The sequence below is a fragment of the Salvelinus fontinalis genome, chromosome 26 (genome assembly GCF_029448725.1).
Source record: "Salvelinus fontinalis isolate EN_2023a chromosome 26, ASM2944872v1, whole genome shotgun sequence".
NCBI classification, from domain to species: Eukaryota; Metazoa; Chordata; class Actinopteri; order Salmoniformes; family Salmonidae; genus Salvelinus; species Salvelinus fontinalis.
In genome coordinates this window covers 12,655,832-12,680,159 of record NC_074690.1, presented here as the reverse complement: position 1 = coordinate 12,680,159, position 24,328 = coordinate 12,655,832, and the positions used below count along the sequence as shown (strand labels likewise).

Below are 24,328 nucleotides of genomic sequence, written 5' to 3'. Positions count from 1 at the left end.
GAAGATTTGTGGTGTTGTGCACAAAGTAGATGTCCTAACCGACTTGCCAAAACTATAGTTTGTTAACAAGAAATGTGTGGAGTGGTTTAAAAACAAGTTTTAATGACTCCAACCTAAGCGTATGTAAGCTCCCGACTTCAACTGTGTATATATATATATATTTATATATTATTACCTGTTGCGTCAAAAAACAGAACACTCAAAACATGAGCACAATGGCAGCTCTTCCTTTAAAGAACTCCAGGCCTCAAGGGGGCAGATAACCCAAAAAACGGGTGGAACTAAAAAATTGAGCCAAGATTTCTGGAGGGACTACTTTTACATGCGCACCTGGCAGATAAGCATGGGTATAAAATATTTGGGCTTAGCTTTGCTTGGGTCCTCAACATACCAACAGCTCATTGTTCAACCCTAAAGATGCAACTTGTATGTAATGCTTGGAATTATTTCTTATGTTGCATCCAGTGCTTAGCACAATTTATATGTTTAACTCTGGTAGGAGTGGTGACTTCTTTTGTTGTGGATATTTTCTGACTGCAGAAGTAATTGCTTTAAGTGCTAGATTAAATGTTTACTTTTTTCAAAGCCATGCTTTGTTGCTGTGTCATGCATTGTTTATTGTGTAAAATAATGCATGTTTATTCTCTGTTTAAGGTTATCAACCTATTCCTGTTCCCTATTCCTTGTTCCTCTGTCATTCAACTACTCTATTCAACAAATCAACGGTTTCAACATATTCAACAAATGGCATCAAAACCATAATAAAACACGAAAAAGGAATTGAGTTGTCCCTTTGCATCCTTCACGTGTTGAGCAAGCCGTTTTCAAGTTTGGGCAGAGCTGAAATAATTATAACACCTAGACAGCTTGACATTACCCTACCAACTAACCCAATACTCATTACAACCATCACCTTATTCCACTACTTTAACCCTATCTGATCCTACCCCAGGCCAACGGCCTGAGAGGACAGTACACTACCACTCAACACAAGTCAAATCTCGTACCCCGGGCCGCCCAAGTGGTGCAGGGGTCTAGGGCACTGCATCGCAGTGCTTGAGGTGTCAATGCAGTACCGGGTTTGATCCCAGGCTGTGTCACAGCCTGCCGCGACCGGGAGACCCATGAGGTGGCGCAAAATTGTCCCAGCATCGTCCATGTTATAGGCTGACCACACCGCTCGCATCGCGTGCGCCAACGAGCGTCTGTGTTGCCAAGGGCTAAAATGGAAGTAATTCCTATTTCTGACGCAGATCGCTCTGCAAGTCCTGCCTCTCCTATTTCCTCATTGGTTTATAGAAGCAGGTACCCACGAATACCTTGACTTGCCTGCACAGAGCCTTAACCTCATCCCCATCTAACACCTTTGGGATGAATTGGAACGCAGACTGCGAGCCAGGCCTAATCACCCATCATCAGTGTCCAACCTCACTAATGCTCGTGTGGCTGAATGGAAGCAAGTCCCTGCAGCGATGTTCCAACATCTAATGGAAAGCCTTCCCAGAAGATTGGAGACTGTTATAGCAGCTAAGGGTCGACCAACTCCATATTATTGCCCATGATTTTGGAATGAGATGTTCGACGAGTAGGTGTCCACATACTTTGGGTCATGTAGTGTATATCACTCATTGGCCCAAACCTCTGTTCTGGTACAGATGTACTATTCACAGGGATCCTCTCAGAATCCCTTACCCTTCATCCTCCCTCTATTTTCTTCACTGCCTCAGCATACCACACCTTCTGCACTACTGAGGCTGGCAACATCAACCTTCCTTTCTCGCACCGAACACCGCTGATCCCCAGCAACATGAGCACCCCTACAAGTTGACACACAGCTTTTCCCACCGAAACTACACACTCCTCTATCCCATCTCTGCACGTTTTGGAATCTCCCTACTACACACTGCTTCTACATGCCTATAAACGTGACACCTAGAACACCGCAGTGTAGTCGGCACAAAAGTTCTAACAGCATAACTCATATATCCTAACATTACTTTGTCAGGTAAAGACTAAATCAAAGTTCAAATTAGCAGGCTGTCACCTGTTTCATCACGCTCTCCACTGGGTCTGAGTCACACCAAACAGCAGACGTCACAAACACCAGGAATCTTCAACTTCAATTGCTCCACCTCCGCACTTAACGGTATCCCAGAAATTCCTCCCTTTAATTGTGCCCTGTACCTTAGCGTAAAGCAAGATACAGATCTTTCCCCAAGTTGCATCGCACTGCTCTCTCTGATCTGAAGAAACACAAACAAACATGACAATTCACTTCGGGTTACCTTCACCCACTCAACAGCTCCCACCATATTTTCCACCCAACTTGAAACCACTCATGGATGTGACTGAACTTCTGACCGAACTTGCTCCTTCTTCCTACTGCAAAATTATCAGAAATGTCATATCACAATGAGTGCTTCATCATGTGTATGTTGACTATTTTGAAAACCAATCAAATAAGTAATTACAAATAACATAAAAAAGAAAATGTGGGTTATATGTCATATTTGTCTCTGTGCAGGACTTCCTGAAGCAGGGAGAGTCTAAGTCAGCACGCTGTGATGAGCTACAGTCCCTGATCACGAAGGGCTGCACTAAGGCCAAGATTGAGAACCCCCGGGGCAGCACCTCCATCACCAAGAACAAGCCTGTCACCAACCGCAAGAAGGACATGGCAGAGAAGCTGAAGGCTGACCAGATCACTCAGATCCAGCCTCAGAAACTCACCCTCAACCTCCGATCCGGTAATGACCTGACTCCTGACCTGTGCTGATATTGGATCAGTTTGACCTTTTAGATCATAACGAATAAGATGGACATGGAGGACCTGATCCTCGATCAGCACTCCTACTCTGAGGTTTTGTGAATATGGGCCCTGCCTCCTGACCTGACCAGCTCATTGGCCATGTAGCTAGCTATATGATACTTTATCTAAACAGGGCATATTAGAATATGCAATCTTTCTTGAACTTACCATTCACATGCAGTCAATTTCTGAATCCAAGTTTTCAGGCAGAATCCTGTTGATGTTTGTAAAATATTGAATGATGAAGAGTCTTCATGTTCTCTGAATCTGTTCCATTCCTTTCTCACATGAAGGTGAGGCCCAGACCGTTAAGTTGAAGTTCAAGAGGGCAGAGGACTACCCCATCGACCTCTACTACTTGATGGATCTCTCCTTCTCCATGAAAGACGATTTGGAGAACGTCAAGAATCTGGGGACTGACCTGATGCGTGAGATGAAGGAGGTCACCTCAGACTTCAAGATCGGTAAAAGACATTAAGCTTCACATACTCAAAATGTTCAAAGTAAGGTCATTCAGAAAGAAGGAAGGTAAAACCGCTCATTGGATACTTCACTGTGGCTATCCTCTGTTCCAACCTGTGTTTGTGTATTTTGTAAAAGGTTGGGATCAGAGATAAATACAGATTTCAATGGACTGCAAAGAACATGGATCAATGAAGTATCTTGTTCTTCTTCTTCTCAACATTGGCTGTTTTCCTGACCAGGTTTCGGCTCCTTTGTGGAGAAGACGGTGATGCCATACATCAGTACTACCCCAGCCAGACTGCTGAACCCCTGCACCAACACCAACGACACCTGCACCAGCCCCTTCAGCTATAAGAACGTGCTGAAGCTGACTGAGAACGGGGAGGAGTTCAACAACCTGGTCAGTAAGCAGCAGATCTCTGGAAACCTGGACTCCCCTGAGGGAGGATTCGATGCCATCATGCAGGTGGCCGTCTGTGGGGTGAGTGACCTGACCTGGGCCATAGTGGGATAGTCTCACTTCAGGGCCTGTAATCATAAAGCATCTCAGAGTAGGTGTACTGATCTAGGATCAATTTAGCCTTTTTGACCATGATGAATAAGATTACATGGACGGGGGGACCTGATCCAAGATCAGCACTCCTTATCGAATACACTTTATAAATACCAGCCCAGAAGTACAGAAAGCTTCATAATTGGCTAGAATGGTTCATGATTGAGAATACCTGTCAGTCCAAAGCATTACAACAAATAATTAGGATTCACTGATAAAGTTGGATGCATTTGTTTTCTTTTGGGGGCTCTAATTGGATGTGTTTTTACCCCTTCCCCTGCAGGATGCCATTGGCTGGAGGAACGTCACACGTCTGCTGGTGTTCTCCACTGACGCTGGCTTCCACTTTGCTGGAGACGGCAAGCTGGGCGGCATCGTTCTGCCCAATGATGGGAAGTGTCATCTGGAGAACAACATGTACACCATGAGCCATTACTACGTATGTGTTTCTCTACTTACTCTATACTTTCCAGACATTTTCTATTGCATTTTTTAAAATTGTAGTGTATTGATTTTGTGTATTTTGCATGCTGACCTCACAAAATGACTTTCCATGTACACGGACAATAAAGTTTAGGGATGACCCCATTTAGTTGACCGGTCGATTATTGGGTCAATGGGCTGTTGGTCGACCGATATTTCTTTAGTTGAGCAGTAGCAAAAAATATAATAATAATATCATGGTGTACAAGACACATGTCGGATTGGCGCCTGTCTGAGTGGACTGATCCATTGTGGAGGCTGTGGGGTTGGCACAATCCATCACTCTAAAACATGTGCTACTGAAATTGTATATGGTTATGTTACATAAGAACAATGGTGCAACACTAATAATATAATATAATTTTATAAAAAATAAGCTTTCTCCCACGTTGGATAGTGGTCGCTGTCCGTGGTTCAGAACCACATCAGTGCGCCTTGAATTGGCGCCTTTTCCTAGACCAACTTGCTATGTGCATAATAGCAAAGTTAACCAGCATATTGGTGTTGAGAACAATGCAATGGAGGCAGCAGCAGAATGAGGAGATGAGAAATCAGCCCTTTCCTTATTGAACAGTGAGGAGAGGGCAAACACCAACCTAATTAGGTCTATAATCAATAGCCAAACTGTTAATTGTGCCTGGCAATATTTCTACAGAAATAAGACAGACCCTGCTTCTGTTGCCTGTTTGAGTAAGTTATTAATAGCCTACTGATTCCGTGAGTACCAAGCCTCACACAATGACATGTCAAGTAAATCATTTGGCTGTTTTTAATCTTTGCTTTGCTGTAATAAAGGCTTTACACTTTATTTCATTAGAACAACCTCTCTGGTATTATTTATCATTTATTTAGTGTTGTTTACACTGTTCCAAATTGTCCGAAAAATTATATTTATAATAATAACGCTCCTTTTTCTTGATCTCTTTCTTCTTCTTATTATGATCCTAAGTAATGCCATGATCATTAGTAGGCGTAGTATAGCAGCCTTATAGTATAACCACCATTGAGCTGTAGGCCTAAGAGCACATCCTGTTAAGTCTTAACACTTACTTAGGCCTATATTTCAATACTTATATAGGCTACTGTATCAATCAATAATTAATTTGTTAATGTCATCGCACAGCATACGAGTCATTCATGATTTGAAATGCAATCAAGCATTTTTGTTTTAAAATAAAATAAAGCCAGCCTTGAATAATTAGCTTAAACAATAAATAAACCGTTCCATTTCGGAAATTGCATTCACGAATGAATGCGACGGTTTTTCGTCTTTGCTGTAATAAAGGCTTAACAAACAAAAAACTTAACAACAGACTCTCTGTTACGCTTGTAATTTATTTAGTGTTGACATGTATTATATTGTAATCTAACAGCACCTGTTTGGTACACATAATGTGCACGCAGCGCTTGCTCTTTACCTTCTTTTTCTTGATCTCCAGTATTTTCCACAACTAGTCCAATTTATTCCACACATCTGACTTTCCCTTTACCTCCTGAGCAACAAGTAAACATTACACCGTTTCTACAATATTTGCCACGTCCTCTGCATCCAACCAATTTATTGATGTGATTATGATATGCTATAGGTCAGACCCTATTGTGCCCTATTCAGACTGGATTAGTTTTACTGGGGGAGGTCGGGTAATGTACAGTTGAAGTCGGGAGTTTACATACACCTTAGCCAAATACATTAAAACTCAGTTTTCACAATTCCTGACATTTAATCCTAGTAAAAATTCCCTGTTTTAAGTCAGTTAGGATCGCCACTTTATTTTAAGAATGTGCAATGTCAGAATAATAGTAAAGAGAATGATTTATTTTAGCTTTTATTTCTTTCATCACATTCCCAGTGGGTGAGAAGTTTACATACACTCAATTAGTATTTGGTAGCATTGCCTTTAAATTGTTTAACTTGGGTCAAACTTTTCAGGTAGCCTTCCACAAGCTTCCCACAATAAGTTGGGTGAATTTTGGCCCATTCCTCCTGACAGAGCTGGTGTAACTGAGTCAGGTTTGTAGAATTACTTGCTCACACACACTTGATCAGTTCTGCCCACAAATGTTCTATAGGATTGAGGTCAGGGATTTGTGATGGCCACTCAAATACATTGACTTTGTTGTCCTTAAGCCATTTTGCCACAACTTTGGAAGAATGCTTGGGGTCATTGTCCATTTGGAAGACCCATTTGCGACCAAGCTTTAACTTCCTGACTGATGTCTTGAGATGTTGTTTCAATATATCCACATAATTTTCCTACCTCATGATTCCATCTATTTTGTGAAGTGCACCAGACCCTCCTGCAACAAAGCACCCCCCACAACATGATGCTGCCATCCCCGTGCTACACGGTTGGGATGGTGTTCTTCGGCTTGAAAGCCTCCCCCTTTTTCCTCCTAACATAACGATGGTCATTATGGCCAAACGGTTCTACTTTTGTTTCATCAGACCAGAGGACATTTCTCCAAAATGTACGATCTTTGTTCTAGTGTGCAGTTGCAAGCCGTAGTCTGGCTTTTTTTATGGCAGTTTTTGAGCAGTGGCTTCTTCCTTGCTGAGCGGCCTTTCAGGTTATGTCGATATAGGACTCGTTTTACTGTGAATATAGATGCTTTTGTACATGTTTCCTCCAGCATCTTCACAAGGTCCTTTGCTGTTGTTCTGGGATTGATTTGCACTTTTCGCACCAAAGTACGTTAATCTCTAGAGATCCTTCCTGAGCGGTATGACGGCTGCGTGGTCCCATGGTGTTTATACTTGCGTACTATTGTTTGTACAGATGAATGTGGTACCTTTAGGCATTTGGAAATTACTCCCAAGGATGAACCAGACTTGTGGAGGTCTACAATTCTTTTTCTGAGGTCTTGGCTGATTTATTTTGATTTCCCCATGATGTCAAGCAAAGAGGCACTGAGTTTGAAGGTAGGCCTTGAAATACATCCACAGGTACACCTCCAATTGACTCAAATTATGTCAATTAGCCTATCAGAAGCTTCTAAAGCCATGACATAATTTTCTGTAATTTGCCAAGCTGTTTAAAGGCGCAATGAACTTAGTGTATGTAAACTTCTGACCCACTGGAATTGTGATACAGTGAATTATAAGTGGAATAATCTGTCTGTCAACAATTGTTGGAAAAATTACTTGTGTCATGCACAAAGTAGATGTCCTCACCGACTTGCCAAAACTATAGTTTGTTAACAAGAAATTTGTGGAGTGGTTGAAAAACGAGTGTTAATGACTCCAACCTAAGTGCATGTAAACTTCCGACTTCAACTGTAATTATGTGCACAAGCACAAAACACAACCTCTGTAATTTTAGTCCCGTCCGAATCTACAATGCCAGGAATTTTTTATATGGCTGTGTTTTGAGAGAAATGTCGGGGTTTGACAGCTGTCGCTTGTGGCCTACATGTAGCCTATCAACTTTCACAGTGAATGCTTTTGTTTATATGTTTTGTGCGTATGAATTGAATATTGCCACATGCATCAGTAAAAAATATTGAGCCTATTTAATGCAACCCTTGCTGTTAATAGATCGCATAGCAGCATACAACTGACCTAAATGTTTGGAAATTATAAATTAACTTTCTCATCCATTGCCTTAAAACACATCTCAAGTGCAATTGCACTGAAGGCTGGGGGGCATTTAGGACGTACTGCGGATCTATAAAATATCCTAATGATTATGATCAGACTTCCTCAATTCAGATATTATGGCGACACTATACCAAAGATGGTTTGGTATGGTTTAGAAACTTTGGAGCCAAGCTGGAGTTATCAGTGTGGCCCTATCAAGAAAGCTTAGGTATCTGGAAATTGTGACTACCGCCCTGTAGCATTCACTTCTGTCATCATGAAGTGCTTTGAGAGACTAGTCAAGGATCATATCACCTCCACCCTACCTGACACCCTAGACCCACTCCAATTTGCTTACCCACCCCAATAGGTCCACAGACGACGCAATCGCAATCACACTGCACACTGCCCTAACCCACCTGAACAAGAGGAATACCTATGTAGGAATGCTGTTCATCGATTACAGCTCAGCATTTAACACCATAGTACCCTCCAAACTCGTCATTAAGCTCGAGACCCAGGGTCTCGACCCCGCCCTGTGCAACTGGGTCCTGGACTTCCTGACGGGTCGCCCCCAGGTGGTGAGCGTAGGTAACAACATCTCCACCCCGCTGATCCTCAACACTGGGGCCCCACAAGGGTGCGTTCTCAGCCCTCTCCTGTACTCCCTGTTCACCCACGACTGCGTGGCCATGCACGCCTCCAACTCAATCATCAAGTTTGCAGACGACACTACAGTGGTAGACTTGATTACCAACAACGACGAGACGGCCTACAGGGAGGAGGTGAGGGCCCTCGGAGTGTGGTGTCAGGACAATAACCTCACACTCAATGTCAACAAAACAAAGGAGATGATCGTGGACTTCAGGAAACAGCAGAGGGAGCAGCCCCCTATCCACATTGACGGGACAGTAGTGGAGAAGGTGGAAAGTTTTAAGTTCCTCAGCGTACACATCACGGACAAACTTAAATGGTCCACCCACACAGCCAGCGTGGTGAAGAAGTCGCAGCAGCGCCTCTTCAACCTCAGGAGGCTGAAAAAATTTGGCTTGTCACCAAAAACACTCACAAACATTTACAGATGCACAATCCTGCTCCGCCCATAACCGTAAGGCTCTCCAGAGGGTAGTGAGGTCTGCACAACACATCACCGGGGGCAAACTACCTGCCCTCCAGGACACCAACACCACCTGATGTCACAGGAAGGCCAAAAAGATCATCAAGGACAACAACCACCCAAACCACTGCTTGTTCACCCCGCTATCATCCAGAAGGCGAGGTCAGTACAGGTGCATCAAAGCGGGGACCGAGAGACTGAAAAACAGCTTCTATCTCAAGGCCATCAGACTGTTAAACAGCCATCACTAACATTGAGTGGCTGCTGCCAACATACTGACTCAACTCTAGCCACTTTAATAATGGAAAAATGGATGTAATACATGTATCACTAGCCACTTTAAACAATGCTACTTTATATAATGTTTTCATACCCTACAATACTCATCTCATATGTATATACTGTACTCTATACCACCTACAGCATCTTGCCTATGCCGTTCGGCCATCACTCATTCATATATTTTTATGAACATATTCTTATTCATTCCTTTACACTTGTGTGTATAAGGTAGTTGTTGTGAAATTGTTAGGTTAGATTACTTGTTAGATATTACTGCATGGTCGGAACTAGAAGCACAAGCATTTCGCTACACTCGCATTAACATCTGTGTATGTGACAAACAAAATGTGATTTGATTTGATCACCTGGACATGTTGAAATACTGTATATTCATGTATCATGTACTGTATCTAGAATAAAAACCTCCAGGCTTCCATCATAACTGTCCATTTATAGAAGGGAAAAAAAGAATTACAAGGGGCAGTTTGTAAAAAAATTATCCTATCCGAATCATCCTTTGGAATAACGGACATCCTGGAGTAATAATTACATAACCAACGTTCTCTAGTAATACTAGTCCCATGCAAATAGGTTTTTGGTCACGTGCATGCGATACATAGCCTACATGTGTCACGTAAAGAGAGTAAGGGTTGAGGGATTAGGGAATGTTTTTCCTAAACAAATTAGGGATTTCGGTAACAGAACTTTTCAGTCAGAAAGGGCTGTTATTATGTTGCAACTAGCAACATGGACAGCGTGATAAACACTTTAATGTTCTGTGGTGGTCACTGCAGCAGGGAGGAGAGAGAGACAATGGGTGCTAGTCACACAGTCACTCACTGTCTTTTTTTGAGCCAGGCCGGCACAATCAAATCTATTGCTGGTCGGACTCCCTTTAGTCATTTGTGAGTCTTAATTATTTAATCAAACAGTGTGCTTAAGGCATCAGAAAACCTCAGTGAATATAGCTGATTTGATTTAAACACATAGGATTTGTCAATATATGGAAAAATGCACGTTTTAAAATTTCGACCAATCGATTGAAAAAAACCAGACAACTCTTGGTCGACCAATATTTTTTAGTCGGGGACAGCCCTAATAAAGTTAACGTATCATATATGGCAAGGGTCGGCAACAGGCGGCCCGAGGGTCAAAACCGCCCCGCAAGTGTTTTTCTTGGGTGGCACCCCCAATATTTTTAGTAAAACATTTTTGGTTTGTTTATGGTCAAAAAAGACTGAAATCACAAGGAATTCGGCAAATGTATATATTTAGGAAATCTGTTCCCAAGTATTCCCGCAAATAAAAAAAGAGAGATGATCGTGTCTCAATGTTATCGAAGTATGAAATTATTGTTTTTCTCAAATACATTACACTTTTGGGCTTAGTTGTGTTCAATTTGCAGTGTACAAATTATTACAATTATGTTCCGGCCCCCCTGTAACGGTAATCCTCTTCCTCTTCATCCGAAGAGGAGGAGTAGTGATGGAACCAAGGCGCAGCGTTGTGAAATGACATATTTAATAAAGACACGACAAAACAACCAAGACAGAAAACGAACTATACTTGAATAAACTAACAAAATAACAAAACGAATGTGTAGACAGACCTGAATTATACGAACTTACATAAAACACGAAGAACGCACGAACAGGAAAAATAGACTACACAAAAGAACGATGTACAAATAAACCGAACAGTCCCGTATGGTGCGACAAACACTGACACAGGAGACAACCACCCACAACGAACACTGTGAAACAACCTATCTAAATATGACTCTCAATTAGAGGAACGCCAAACACCTGCCTCTAATTAAGAGCCATACCAGGCAACCCTTAAACCAACATAGAAACAGAAAACATAGAATGCCCACCCAAACTCACGTCCTGACCAACTAACACATACAACAAACTAACAGAAATAGGTCAGGAACGTGACATAACCCCCCCCATAAGGTGCGAACTCCGGGCGCACCAGCACAAAGTCTAGGGGAGGGTCTGGGTGGGCATCTGACCACGGTGGTGGCTCAGGCTCAGGGCGAGGTCCCCACCCCACCATAGTCAATCCCAGCTTACATCTCCCCCTACAAATGACCACCCTCATATTATACGCACTAAATCTTTTGGGTAACATCGACACAAGGGGCAGCACCGGGATAGAGGGATAGCTCAGGACAGAGGGATAGCTCAGGACAGAGGGGTAGCTCAGGATAGAGAGGTAGCTCAGGATAGAGAGGTAGCTCAGGATAGAGGTGCAACTCCGGACTGAAAGGCAGCTCCGGACAGAGAGACAGCTCTGGACTGAGGGGCAGTTCTGGATAAATAGCCGCTCTGGGCTGAGGGACAGCTCATGACTGGCTGACGGCTCTGGACGCTCATGGCTGGCTGACGGCTCTGGACGCTCATGGCTGGCTGACGGCTCTGGACGCTCATGGCTGGCTGACGGCTCTGGACGCTCATGGCTGGCTGACGGCTCTGGACGCTCATGGCTGGCTGACGGCTCTGGACGCTCATGGCTGGCTGACGGCTCTGGACGCTCATGGCTGGCTGACGGCTCTGGCAGATCCTGTCTGGTTGGCGGCTCTGGCAGATCCTGTCTGGTTGGCGGCTCTGGCAGATCCTGTCTGGTTGGCGGCTCTGGCAGATCCTGTCTGGTTGGCGGCTCTGGCAGATCCTGTCTGGTTGGCGGCTCTGGCAGATCCTGTCTGGTTGGCGGCTCTGGCAGATCCTGTCTGGTTGGCGGCTCTGGCAGATCCTGACTGACGAATGGCTCTAGCGGCTCCTGACTGACTAACGGCTCTGACGGCTCGGGACAGACGGGCGGCTCTAATGGCTCGGGACAGACGGATGGCTCAGGCGGCACTGGGCAGACGGATAGCTCAGACGGCGCTGGGGAGACGGATGGCTCAGACGGCGCTGGGGAGACGGATGGCTCAGACGGCGCTGGGGAGACGGATGGCTCAGACGGCGCTGGGGAGACGGATGGCTCAGATGGCGCTGAGGAGACGGATGGCTCAGACGGCGCTGAGGAGACGGATGGCTCAGACTGATCCTGTCTGGCGGAAGGCTTTGGCTGCTCCTGTCTGGCGGAAGGCTCTGTAGGCTCATGGCAGACGGGCAGTTCATGCGGCGCTTGGCAGACGGCAGACTCTGGCCGGCTGAGACGCACTGTAGGCCTGGTGCGTGGTGCCGGAACTGGAGGCACCGGACTGGAGACACGCACTTCAAGCCTAGTGCGGGGAGCAGGGACAGGGCACACTGGACTCTCAAAACGTACTATATGCCTGGTGCGTGGTACCGGCACTGGTGGCACCAGGCTGAGTGCACGCACCTCAGGACGAGTACGGGGAGAAGGAACAGTGTGTACAGGGCTCTGGAGACGCACAGGTGGCTTAGTGCGTGGTGCCGGAACTGGAGGCACCGGGCTGGAGACACGCACCATAGAGAGAGTGCGTGGAGGAGGAACAGGGCTCTGAAAACGCACTGGAAGCCTGGTGCGTGGTGTAGGCACTGGTGGTACTGGGCTGGGGCGGGAAGGTAGCGCCGGAAATACCGGACCGTGCAGGCGTATTGGCTCCCTTGAACACCGAGCCTGCCCAACCTTACCTGGCTGAATACTCCCCGTCGCCCGACCAGTGCGGGGAGGTGGAATAACCCGCACCGGGCTATGTAGGCGAACCGGGGACACCATGCGTAAGGCTGGTGCCATGTAAGCCGGCCCAAGGAGACGTACTGGTGGCCAGATATGTAGAGCCGGCTTCATGGCACTTGGCTCAATGCTCAATCTAGCCCTACCAGTGCGGGGAGGTGGAATAACCCGCACTGGGCTATGCACACGTACAGGAGACACCGTGCGCTCTACTGCGTAACACGGTGTCTGCCCGTACTCCCGCTCTCCACGGTTAGCCTGGTAAGTGGGCGCAGGTCTCCTACCTGCCCTTGGCCCACTACCTCTTAGCCCCCCCCCCCAAGAAATTTTTGGGTAGTACTCACGGGCTTCCGTGCTAGACGCGTCCCCTCATCTCTGCAGTTTTGGGCTTGATTCACCGGTTTCCAGCCACGTCTCTTTTCTGCCTCCTCATACCATCGCTCCTGGGCTCGCACTGCTTCCATCTCCTCACGAGCGCGGCGATATTCCCCAATGTGCGCCCAAGGACCTTTTCCCTCCAATACTTCCTCCCAAGTCCATGAGTCCTGATTTCTTGGCCGCTGCTCGAACTCATGCTGCTTGGTTCTGGAATGGTGGGTGGTTCTGTAATGGTAATCCTCTTCCTCTTCATCCGAAGAGGAGGAGTAGTGATGGAACCAAGGCGCAGCGTTGTGAAATGACATATTTAATAAAGACACGACAAAACAACCAAGACAGAAAACGAACTATACTTGAATAAACTAACAAAATAACAAAACGAATGTGTAGACAGACCTGAAATATACGAACTTACATAAAACACGAAGAACGCACGAACAGGAAAAATAGACTACACAAAAGAACGATGTACAAATAAACCGAACAGTCCCGTATGGTGCGACAAACACTGACACAGGAGACAACCACCCACAACGAACACTGTGAAACAACCTACCTAAATATGACTCTCAATTAGAGGAACGCCAAACACCTGCCTCTAATTAAGAGCCATACCAGGCAACCCTTAAACCAACATAGAAACAGAAAACATAGAATGCCCACCCAAACTCACGTCCTGACCAACTAACACATACAACAAACTAACAGAAATAGGTCAGGAACGTGACACCCCCTACCATCCACTCTGACCAAAATCGGCTGAATCTAGTTGCCTACCCCTAGTATAGTCAGGGAAGTCAGGAACCAATACACGCAGTCAGTCAGGAAAGCAAAGGCCAGCTTTTTCAAGCAGAAATTTGCATCCTGTAGCTCTAACTCCAAAAAGTTCTGGGATACTGTAAAGTCCATGGAAAACAAGAGCACCTCCTCCCAGCTGCCCACTGCACTGAGGCTAGATAACACGGTCACCACTGATAAGTCCGTGATAATCGAAAACTTCAACAAACATTTCTCAATGGCTGGCCATGCCTTCCTCCTGGCGACTCCAACCTTGGCCAACAGCCCCGCCCCCCCCGCTGCTACTCGCCCAAGCCTCCCCAGCTTCTCCTTTACCCATATCCAGATAGCAGATGTTCTGAAAGAGCTGGAAAACCTGGACCCATACAAATCAGCTGGGCTTGACAATCTGGACCCCCTATTTCTGAAACTGTCCGCCGCCATTGTCGCACCCCCTATTACCAGCCTGTTCAACCTCTCCTTCGTATCATCTGAGATCCCCAAGGATTGGAAAGCTTCCGCTGTCATCCCCCTCTTCAAAGGGGGAGACACCCTGGACCCAAACTGTTACAGACCTATATCCATCCTGCCCTGCCTAGCTAAGGTCTTCGAAAGCCAAGTCAACAAACAGATCACTGACCATCTCGAATCCCACCGTACCTTCTCCGCTGTGCAATCCGGTTTCCGAGCCGGTCACGGGTGCACCTCAGCCACGCTCAAGGTACTAAACGATATCATAACCGCCATCGATAAAAGACATTACTGTGCAGCCGTCTTCATCGACCTGGCCAAGGCTTTCGACTCTGTCAATCACCATATTCTTATCGGCAGACTCAATAGCCTCGGTTTTTCTAATGACTGCCTTGCCTGGTTCACCAACTACTTTGCAGACAGAGTTCAGTGTGTCAAATCGGAGGGCATGTTGTCCGGTCCTCTGGCAGTCTCTATGGGGGTACCACAGGGTTCAATTCTCGGGCCGACTCTTTTCTCTGTATACATCAATGATGTTGCTCTTGCTGCGGGCGATTCCCTGATCCACCTCTACGCAGACGACACCATTCTGTATACTTCCGGCCCTTCCCTGGACACTGTGCTATCTAACCTCCAAACGAGCTTCAATGCCATACAACACTCCTTCCGTGGCCTCCAACTGCTCTTAAACGCTAGTAAAACCAAATGCATGCTTTTCAACCGTTCGCTGCCTGCACCCGCATGCCCGACTAGCATCACCACCCTGGACGGTTCCGACCTAGAATATGTGGACATCTATAAGTACCTAGGTGTCTGGCTAGACTGCAAACTCTCCTTCCAGACTCATATCAAACATCTCCAATCCAAAATCAAATCTAGAGTCGGCTTTCTATTCCGCAACAATGCCTCCTTCACTCACGCCGCCAAACTTACCCTAGTAAAACTGACTATCCTACCGATCCTCGACTTCGGCGATGTCATCTACAAAATAGCTTCCAATACTCTACTCAGCAAACTGGATGCAGTTTATCACAGTGCCATCCGTTTTGTTACTAAAGCACCTTATACGACCCACCACTGCGACCTGTATGCCCTAGTCGGCTGGCCCTCTCTACATGTTCGTCGTCAGACCCACTGGCTCCAGGTCATCTACAAGGCTATGCTAGGTAAAGTGCCGCCTTATCTCAGTTCACTGGTCACGATGGCTACACCCACCCGTAGCACGCGCTCCAGCAGGTGTATCTCACTGATCATCCCTAAAGCCAAAACCTCATTTGGATGCCTTTCCTTCCAGTTCTCTGCTGCCTGCGACTGGAACAAATTGCAAAAATCTCTGAAGTTGGAGACTTTTATCTCCCTCAACAACTTTAAAAATCTGCTATCCGAGCAGCTAACCGATCGCTGCAGCTGTACATAGTCCATCTGTAAACTACCCACCCAATTTACCTACCTCACCCCCATACTGCTTTTATTTATTTACTTTTCTGCTCTTTTGCACACCAGTATCTCTTCTTGCACATGATCATCTGATGATTTATCACTCCAGTGTTAATCTGCTAAATTGTAATTATTCGATTTATTGCCTACCTCATGCCTTTTGCACACATTGTATATAGATTCTCTTTTTTCTACCATGTTATTGACTTGTTTATTGTTTACTCCATGTGTAACTCTGTGTTGTTGTCTGTTCACACTGCTATGCTTTATCTTGGCCAGGTCGCAGTTGCAAATGAGAACTTGTTCTCAACTAGCCTACCTGGTTAAATAAAGGTGAAATAAAAAAATAAAAAAAATATGGTATAACATGCTGTATGACTGGCACATGTCTCAGTGGTTTGGATCATTGGATCTTTGTTTTTGACATTTTCATCTTGCATTTCTTTTCAATTGACAGGACTATCCCTCCATTGCCCATTTGGTCCAGAAACTGAGCGACAACAACATTCAGACCATTTTTGCTGTTACTGAGGAATTCCAGCCTGTTTACAGAGAACTGAAGAACCTCATCCCCAAGTCTGCAGTAGGAACTCTGTCCTCCAACTCCAGCAATGTCATCAAGCTCATTATCGATTCTTACAACGTGAGTTTAACTCCATAACTTTGACTTGGAATGGCTGTTTGATGTAAAGCTAATAATTACTGTGCAGGAAATAAATACCTGGGATGGGACCCTATTCCCTATATCGTGCACTGGACCCTATTCCATATATAGTGCACTGGACCCTATTCCCTATATAGTGCACTGTACCCTATTCCCTATATAGTGCACTGGACCCTATTCCCTATATAGAGCACTACTGTTCTTCTATTGACATATTTTGTTGAAATTCTCTGTAGGATGTTTGATAGTCTCTGTCATCTGAATAACTTCTCTGTGTGTTGTTTGCGGTGCTTGACTTTTACTGAAATAAGTGCCGGTAGTCATTTTGGATGCCGGTACTGTTTATATTTAGGTGCAGGAGCTCCACAATACTTTTGATCTAATATTCTAGAAGAGGAACAGGAACTCAAGCAGTAGAACATTAGAGGTGCTTGTACTCCGCTCCGGTGAGCTCCTGCCCAGGTCAAGCACTGGTGGTTTGATAGTCTGTCATCTGAAGATATTCTCTGTATGTTGTGTGATAGTCTCTGTCCTCTGTCATCTGAAGATATTCTCTATATCGTGTGATAGTCTCTGTCATCTGAAGTCATTCTGGAAAACGGCAAGCTGCCTGAAGGTGTATCCATAACATACAAGTCCATCTGCAAGAACGGTTGGGTAGGAACAGGAGAGAATGGAAGAAAATGCTCTAACATCTCCATTGGAGATGAGGTAAGTGTGAGCTAGCACAGCCTTCCTTAGTCGTCTGGTCTCTATTGAAATATGGATTGAGAATAAAAATGTGTCAATGTATTACATCTGGAAAAGGTATAAACCATCCAAGACATTTTAGGAGTTTACCAATGAAAAACAAGAAGAGGGAATATCGTTGAGACTGTTTATTGTCAACTATTCCGCTCAAGAGGCCTTTCTCAATGCCAGTGTCCAGGAGTTTACTAACGGGTGATTCCAGCTGTTGAGGAAAACTCATTCCAAGGATCAGGCAGAGGTCGTTATCCAGTTAATAAGAGCCTATTCAGCTGCATGAAGATTTTAACATTGAGCAAGGCCTCTGGAGCCCGTAGAGATAAAGAGCCAGCAGCAAATCACTCCTGTGAGAAGAGGAAAACTTAAGTCATGGAAAATTACCAGTTGAATAGCACTATACAACTCAACCATTTTACATAGCATTTAAACTGTAACAAAACCATTTTACATAGCATTTAGACTAACAAAACCATTTTTGCACCAATACAGCATTATGGACGTTTAGTTTGGAAATGACTAACATTTTGTGCATGCACAGGTTGACTTTTCGACTGAATCGCCCTAATACCTTCATCCTATCATCTAGGTGTCCTTTGAGATTGCCATCAAGTCCGAGAAGTGTCCGCCTCAAGGCAAGTCCGAGACCATTACAATCAAGCCCCTGGGTTTTACTGAGAATGTGGAGATCGTCCTCAACTTCATCTGCGAATGTGAATGTTCCAAAGATGGAAAACCTCTCAGCGAGATGTGCCACAATGGCAACGGGACCTTTGAGTGTGGAGCCTGCAGGTACGATATAAAAACAGTTGTTTTAGTTCTACTTTTTGGGGTGTGAAATGTTGTTCTGAAACTATACGCTGAGTGCATGTGTGCATCCCAAATGGCACCCTATTCCCTATATAGTGCACTACTTTTGACCTGAGCCCTGCAGGCCTACGGTGTTGATACAGGTGCCATTTGGGACGCATACTAAGTCTCTTGCTTTGGCTCAGGTGCAACGAGGGCCGTATTGGCAGACTGTGTGAGTGCAGTACAGACGAGGTGAGGACGGACGACCTGGACGCTAACTGTCGGAAGGACAACGGTACAGACATCTGCAGCAACAACGGAGACTGTGTGTGTGGAACCTGTGAGTGTAAAAAGAGAGAGAACCCAGAAGAACGTTACAGTGGGAAGTTCTGCGAGTGTGACAACTTCAACTGTGACCGCTCCAACAACAAACTCTGCGGAGGTAGGACCCGTGGCTTGCCCCCTTGGTTTGACTACTTTTATACAAGTTTTTGTTGACACATTGAGTTCATTGGACACTGCTGCGTACTGTAACAGTACCACAGCCATTATGAGTAGGCTAATTAATAGAATAAACAACTGAACGAACCTCCATTTTCTCCACCCCTTTCCTCAGACATGGTGTGAAAGAAAATGTTTTAGATTGGGTGATTCTTCAAAATGGGTGGTTGAGTTGTGTAGGCCTAGCATTGATTGAACCTCTTATTCCCCCCCCCCCCCCTCCCCTCTACTAGGACATGGACGTTGTGAGTGCAGGGTGTGTATCTGTGATGCCAACTACACGGGCAGCGCCTGCGACTGTTCCCTGGACACCTCCACCTGCCTAGCAGCCAACAAGCAGATATGTAATGGCCGGGGCACCTGCGAGTGTGGCGTCTGCAAGTGCACCAACCCCAAGTTCCAGGGTCCCACCTGTGAGATCTGCCCCACTTGCCCCGGAGTCTGCGCTGAGCACAAGTGAGCCTGAAACACAGGGTGTCTAAGCAGTCTTTTTGTTTGTGTGATCTGTTTTTAGGTCTTTTGTATGGACTTTTATCATGTTACCCCTGGTTACAGACCAAATTTAGCTCTGGGACAATAACGTTTGTTTGAATGATGATTGTCCTCTACAGGGACTGTGTTCAGTGCCGGGCCTTTGAGACAGGAGAGAAGAAGGACACGTGTGAGAGGGACTGCAGCTACTTCAACCTGATCAGAGTGAAGGACCGGGATAAGCTGCCCCAGCCAGCCGACCAGTCCTACCCCCTATCCCACTGTAAGGAGAGGGACGCCAACGACTGCTGGTTCTACTACACCTACGCCGTCAGGAACCACACAGAGAGGGAGGTCTACGTGGTCAACACTCTGGGTGAGTGGACAGATGTTGCTGCTCAACTCTCTGAAAGAAATACAAATCTTTGATTATCCATTTTAAGAATAGCCTGCCCTAATGGCTCGATGTCTGTAAAGCATTTTACAGGCTGTGTCACTAATCACACATTTTGACTAGGGCACTGTGGTCTCTGGTCAAAAGTAGTGTACTACAAAAGGAAGTTGTGCACTACAAAGGGAATAATATGCCATTAGGGACCACACACAGTGTAGGCCCATGTCCATTGTATGTGATTAACTGTAAATGCAGAATGTTGCCATTGACTCTACACGTGTGTGTGTGCCCTTCTGTGCTCCAGAGTGCCCAGCGGGTCCTGACATCATCCCCATCGTGGCTGGCGTGGTGGCGGGCATCGTGCTGATCGGCCTGGCCCTCCTTCTCATCTGGAAGCTGCTCATGATCATCCATGACCGCAGGGAGTTTGCCAAGTTCGAGAAGGAGAAAATGAACGCGAAGTGGGACACGGTAAGGCGGATCACACCAACAAACTTGCTTTCAGAAAATAATTGCAGTGGATGCTTTATATTGTTTACATTGCAGATATCAGTGCAGAGGGGATTCTGTGTGCCTTGGTTATCTCTTTGGCTCAATCTCCCCTTTCCTTTCTGTTCTGTGCCAACAACTGCAGCACAGAGGCCACTGCTCAGGCTGACAGACTTTATTCACCTTTGCTCTATGGGCTTTTCCCTGGCTAGGCTAGGGTAGCAGTGCTGCCACTATCTGTTCACTCATCAGTACTACATGCCCATAATAGGCAATAAAGCTGATGTTACCAAAATAAATCAATGGAGCTGCTCAGTGTGCTCTGAAGTCATAGCAACAGTATTCCATGTTCATAGTAGAATGACAGAGCACGTGTGTGCTGAGATAGACTATAGCCTCTGGTCTAGACCCAAATGGCACACTATTCCCTATAGAGTGCACTACTTTTGAACAGAGCCCTGTGGGACCTGGTCAAAAGTTGTGGAAGTGCACTATAATGGGAATAGGGTGCTATTTGGGACAGAACCTCAGTCTCAAGAGCATGGCCTTTGCTAAACCATTTTGGTTGGATATGTTTGTATTCTATATATACACTATTTAGTAGGCTAAATACTTATACTTGGATTTTATCCAAGACAGTTTAGAAAAAACAGTACAAAAACACACACACTGTTGTTTTTACTAAAGAATAAATTAAAACAAACAGAATTTGCCATCCAATAGGTACAGAATAATATCAAGAACGAAACAGAGTTGTGATGGTGTATTGTTAACAAGATATTAGTTCATCAAGTCTTCCTGATTTGTGAATGATATCCATTTCTCCCAGTTACTTTCAAATACAGGTTTTTGGAGTCTTAAGGCATATGTCAAGTTTCCATATTAAACATTTATTGGATTATACTTAGCCATTCTTCAAATTGTGTGGCTTCTACTTTATACCAGTTCCTGGTAATGGTGGCTAAGCCTTTATGCTTTGTTTCAAACCCTTCACTGCTTCACCTTCTTTTCATGCTTGTCAGGGTTGTGTGCAGAGATGTATCGGAGTCAAGCGCAGGACACAGGTGTTGAGCAAAACAACAGTGTTTACTCAAAATATAAGCAAAAATTCCTCAAAGGGAATATAACAAACACACAAGCACTAACATCAACCACTAACGAAACAAACAATCACGGACAGAACAGAAATGTATGCCAGAGGGTTAAATAGGGAACATGATAGGGGAATTATAACCAGGTGTGTGTAATACAGACAAAACAAAACTGAAAAATGGATCGGTGGTGACTAGAAAGCCGGTGACGTCGACCGCCGAACACCACACGAACAAGAAGGGCCGACTTCGGCGGAAGTCGTGACAATGCTCTTTCTTGTCTTTTCTCGAAGCCATGTTTGTCTCATCGACCACAGCAAGAGAATCCTATATACAAGGGCCCTATTACTAAGTTCCAGAACCCAAGCTATGGGCGTAAAGGCATGGTCCTATAAGGCTCCGTTTGTATTGCCCATCTTTCTTTTCCCTTCTTCCTGCATGTACTTTACTTTCCCTTTGGAGTGTTTTGTGCTTGAGTGTTGCATCTTTTCCATACCCGTTTTCAGCTCATATGTTCATTCTCTTCTTCAAAACAAAAGCTGTAAGAGAACTATTTTCTCATTTCAGCAGTGAGTTTAAGGTTTATGGTACTGAGGCAAATTGAACAACACATTTTTCTAAGAAATTTACTTTGAATAAAACAGAAAGAAAAAAAGCAATGGTGGTCTATCGCATTGGGATGACCTCATCTATTAAATGGGTTAAGGTTTAACATGTATTTCACTGCATGTTGTGTGTGCCATTAACATGCAATATTATTGGACATGTGACTGCTTTGTTCACAAAATGTCAAATCATATTGTCCAAACCATGGAGCGGCTGCTCTGGATCTGATTTCATTTGAACCAAACTGTGATTTGTGAAGTGGATCCAACCTAATTATTCTCTTTTTGGGCTACATTCCAAATGGCACCCTATTCATTCCCCTATGGGCTCTGGTCAAAGGTATAGCACTATATAGGGACATTTGGGACAAAGACATAGTATTCATGGTGACCCTTTACCTCACTCTCTCTCTTTACTTGTCTTTTGCAGGGAGTGAATCCCATCTACAAGAGTGCCGTAACAACTGTTTTCAATCCAAAATACGAGGGCAAATGATGGCGCTTCCTCTGTCATTACAACACTGTATGCAAAAGAATATGGAAGGAGGGGTGTTTTATGTTCACTTTGGTTTTTTAGTTGCCAAATGATAGCAGTGCATTTTGCCACCATTTCAGTATGTTTTACTAACTGCTTTTTCTATGCATTGTTTGAATTGTACAGTATGTATAAACTTGGGTTTTACCTTGTTTGGGGAACTTGAGAGTCCTTTAAAACTGAATTTTTGCCACTGGAATGGTAGGGTCATTGAAGGTGTGGTTGTGTCTTTCAAAGAACCGTGGAGCCATTTTTTCTGTTTTGAGGGTGAAATTGGATGTCGATATAGGACAAGATATGTAGCGATAGCTGGCCATTGGGACAGCAATAAATTGTAATGTGTACAGTTTGTAGGCAATGGATTCTGTCTAAGCCATATTTTAGTGACAGAAAAGGCTGGAAGCAAAGGTATGTTTCTTTTCAATTACTTTCTTCAACCTGAACAATCAGTTGAATAATTTTTGGGGTTTGTCACGATATTTGTGAATCTTTATAAATGAAATCAAGTACAGTAGTGGTATTATAGGCTCCAGGTTTACATTTTTTTGTTTTAAAGTAGACTCAGGTCCCTATTAAACTCCTCATTAATAGCAATGCCAAATAAGACATGACTCACTGCCTTCTCGTTTTAAGTGTCTTGTTTCAGTTAAAGAAATGTAATTCTGAATGGGGTTCTGAATGTTTTTTTACTTGACCTAAAGCCCCAGCTTTCTTTTTTGCTGTCAAATCATTCTCACCTTAATCCTTTTCTAATTTGATGGTTTGATCAAACTGTCTTCCATTGAATAATGGTGATTACATTTCAGTTATAAACATCAGTGTTATGGGAATGATGTCAGTTAGATCTTTGTAAAATTTCAAACATCCCACTTAGTTGTAAGAACACGCCGTGCTCTTTGTTTTTAAAGGGTATTTTTATTTCATCAAATTCACATTTCGCAAATATTTTATTTCTGAAATGTTTTATTAAAGTTCCAATACAAATTACCCTAACATTGCTACATGCTGCATGTGTGTGTGTTAATTATTGTGTCCTTGCTTTATCTTACTGTTAGAGAGAATCCAGTGGAATGTATCCAAGGTTACAATTTCCAGGGAATGTTCAGGGAATCCAGCTTTCTACTCACTGCCTATCTTATGCTACCCACATGTTTTCTACAGTTAAAGGTCCAATGCAGCTGTTTTTATCTCAATATCCAATCATTTCTGGGTAACAATTAAGTGATTGTTTTCAATTAAAATGATCAAAAAGAAACAAATAGCTTCTTAGCGAAGAGCAATTTCTCAAGCAAGAATTGTTATAGTCTGGGAGTGGTCAAAGTGAGGAAAGGAAGAGAGGTTTGGAACTCTTTCTTATTGATCTATGAACTATACTGAATTAAAATATTAATGCTACATGTAAAGTGTTGGTCCCATGTTTCATGAGCTGAAATAAAAGATCCCTGAAATGTTCCATACTCACAAAAAGCGTATTTCTTTTAAATGTTGTGCACAAATTTGTTTACATCCCTATTAGTGAGCATTTCTCCCTTTCCAAGATAATCCATCCACCTGACAGGTGTGGCATATCAAGAAGCTGATTAAACAGCACGATCATTACACAGGTGCACCATGTGCTGGGAACAATAAAAGGCCACGTGTAACCACGCCAGCCCAGGACCTCCACATCCGACTTCTTCACCTGCGGGAACGTCTGAGACCAGCCACCCGGACAGCTGGTGAAACTGTGGGTTTGCACATCCGAATAATTTCTGCACAAACGGTCAGAAATCGTCTCAGAAGCTCATCTGCGTGCTTGTCGTCCTCACAAGGGTCTTGACCTGACTGCTGTTTGGCATCGTAACTGGCTACAGTGGGGGAATCCTCACCGTCGATGGCCACTGGTACATTGGAGAAGTGTGCTCTTCACGGTGGAATCCCGGTTTCAACTGTAACATTCAGAAGCCCATTCAGAATAAAATTTCTGTAACAAACAAGACACTTAAAACAAAAAGGTAGATGGCAGACAGCGTGTATGGGGTTGTGTGGGCAAGCGGTTTGCT

The 24,328-nt window shown here is 44.5% G+C and overlaps 1 protein-coding gene across 1 annotated transcript in view; it reads left to right on the top strand.

The window, feature by feature from the left end:
- The window catches only part of LOC129823657 (integrin beta-1-like), a 54,135-nt gene extending 30,396 nt beyond the window's left edge, over nt 1–23,739 (top strand). Inside the window, exons 4-15 of the mRNA XM_055882538.1 lie at nt 2,525–2,747; nt 3,103–3,273; nt 3,514–3,755; nt 4,111–4,266; nt 16,458–16,643; nt 17,235–17,375; nt 17,998–18,200; nt 18,404–18,642; nt 18,935–19,157; nt 19,313–19,548; nt 19,871–20,037; nt 22,182–23,739. Coding sequence (XP_055738513.1) covers nt 2,525–2,747; nt 3,103–3,273; nt 3,514–3,755; nt 4,111–4,266; nt 16,458–16,643; nt 17,235–17,375; nt 17,998–18,200; nt 18,404–18,642; nt 18,935–19,157; nt 19,313–19,548; nt 19,871–20,037; nt 22,182–22,247 — 2,253 coding nt within the window. The 3' untranslated portion in view covers nt 22,248–23,739. The remainder of the gene's footprint in view (nt 1–2,524; nt 2,748–3,102; nt 3,274–3,513; nt 3,756–4,110; nt 4,267–16,457; nt 16,644–17,234; nt 17,376–17,997; nt 18,201–18,403; nt 18,643–18,934; nt 19,158–19,312; nt 19,549–19,870; nt 20,038–22,181) is intronic.
- The last annotated feature ends 589 nt before the right edge of the window (nt 23,740–24,328 follow it).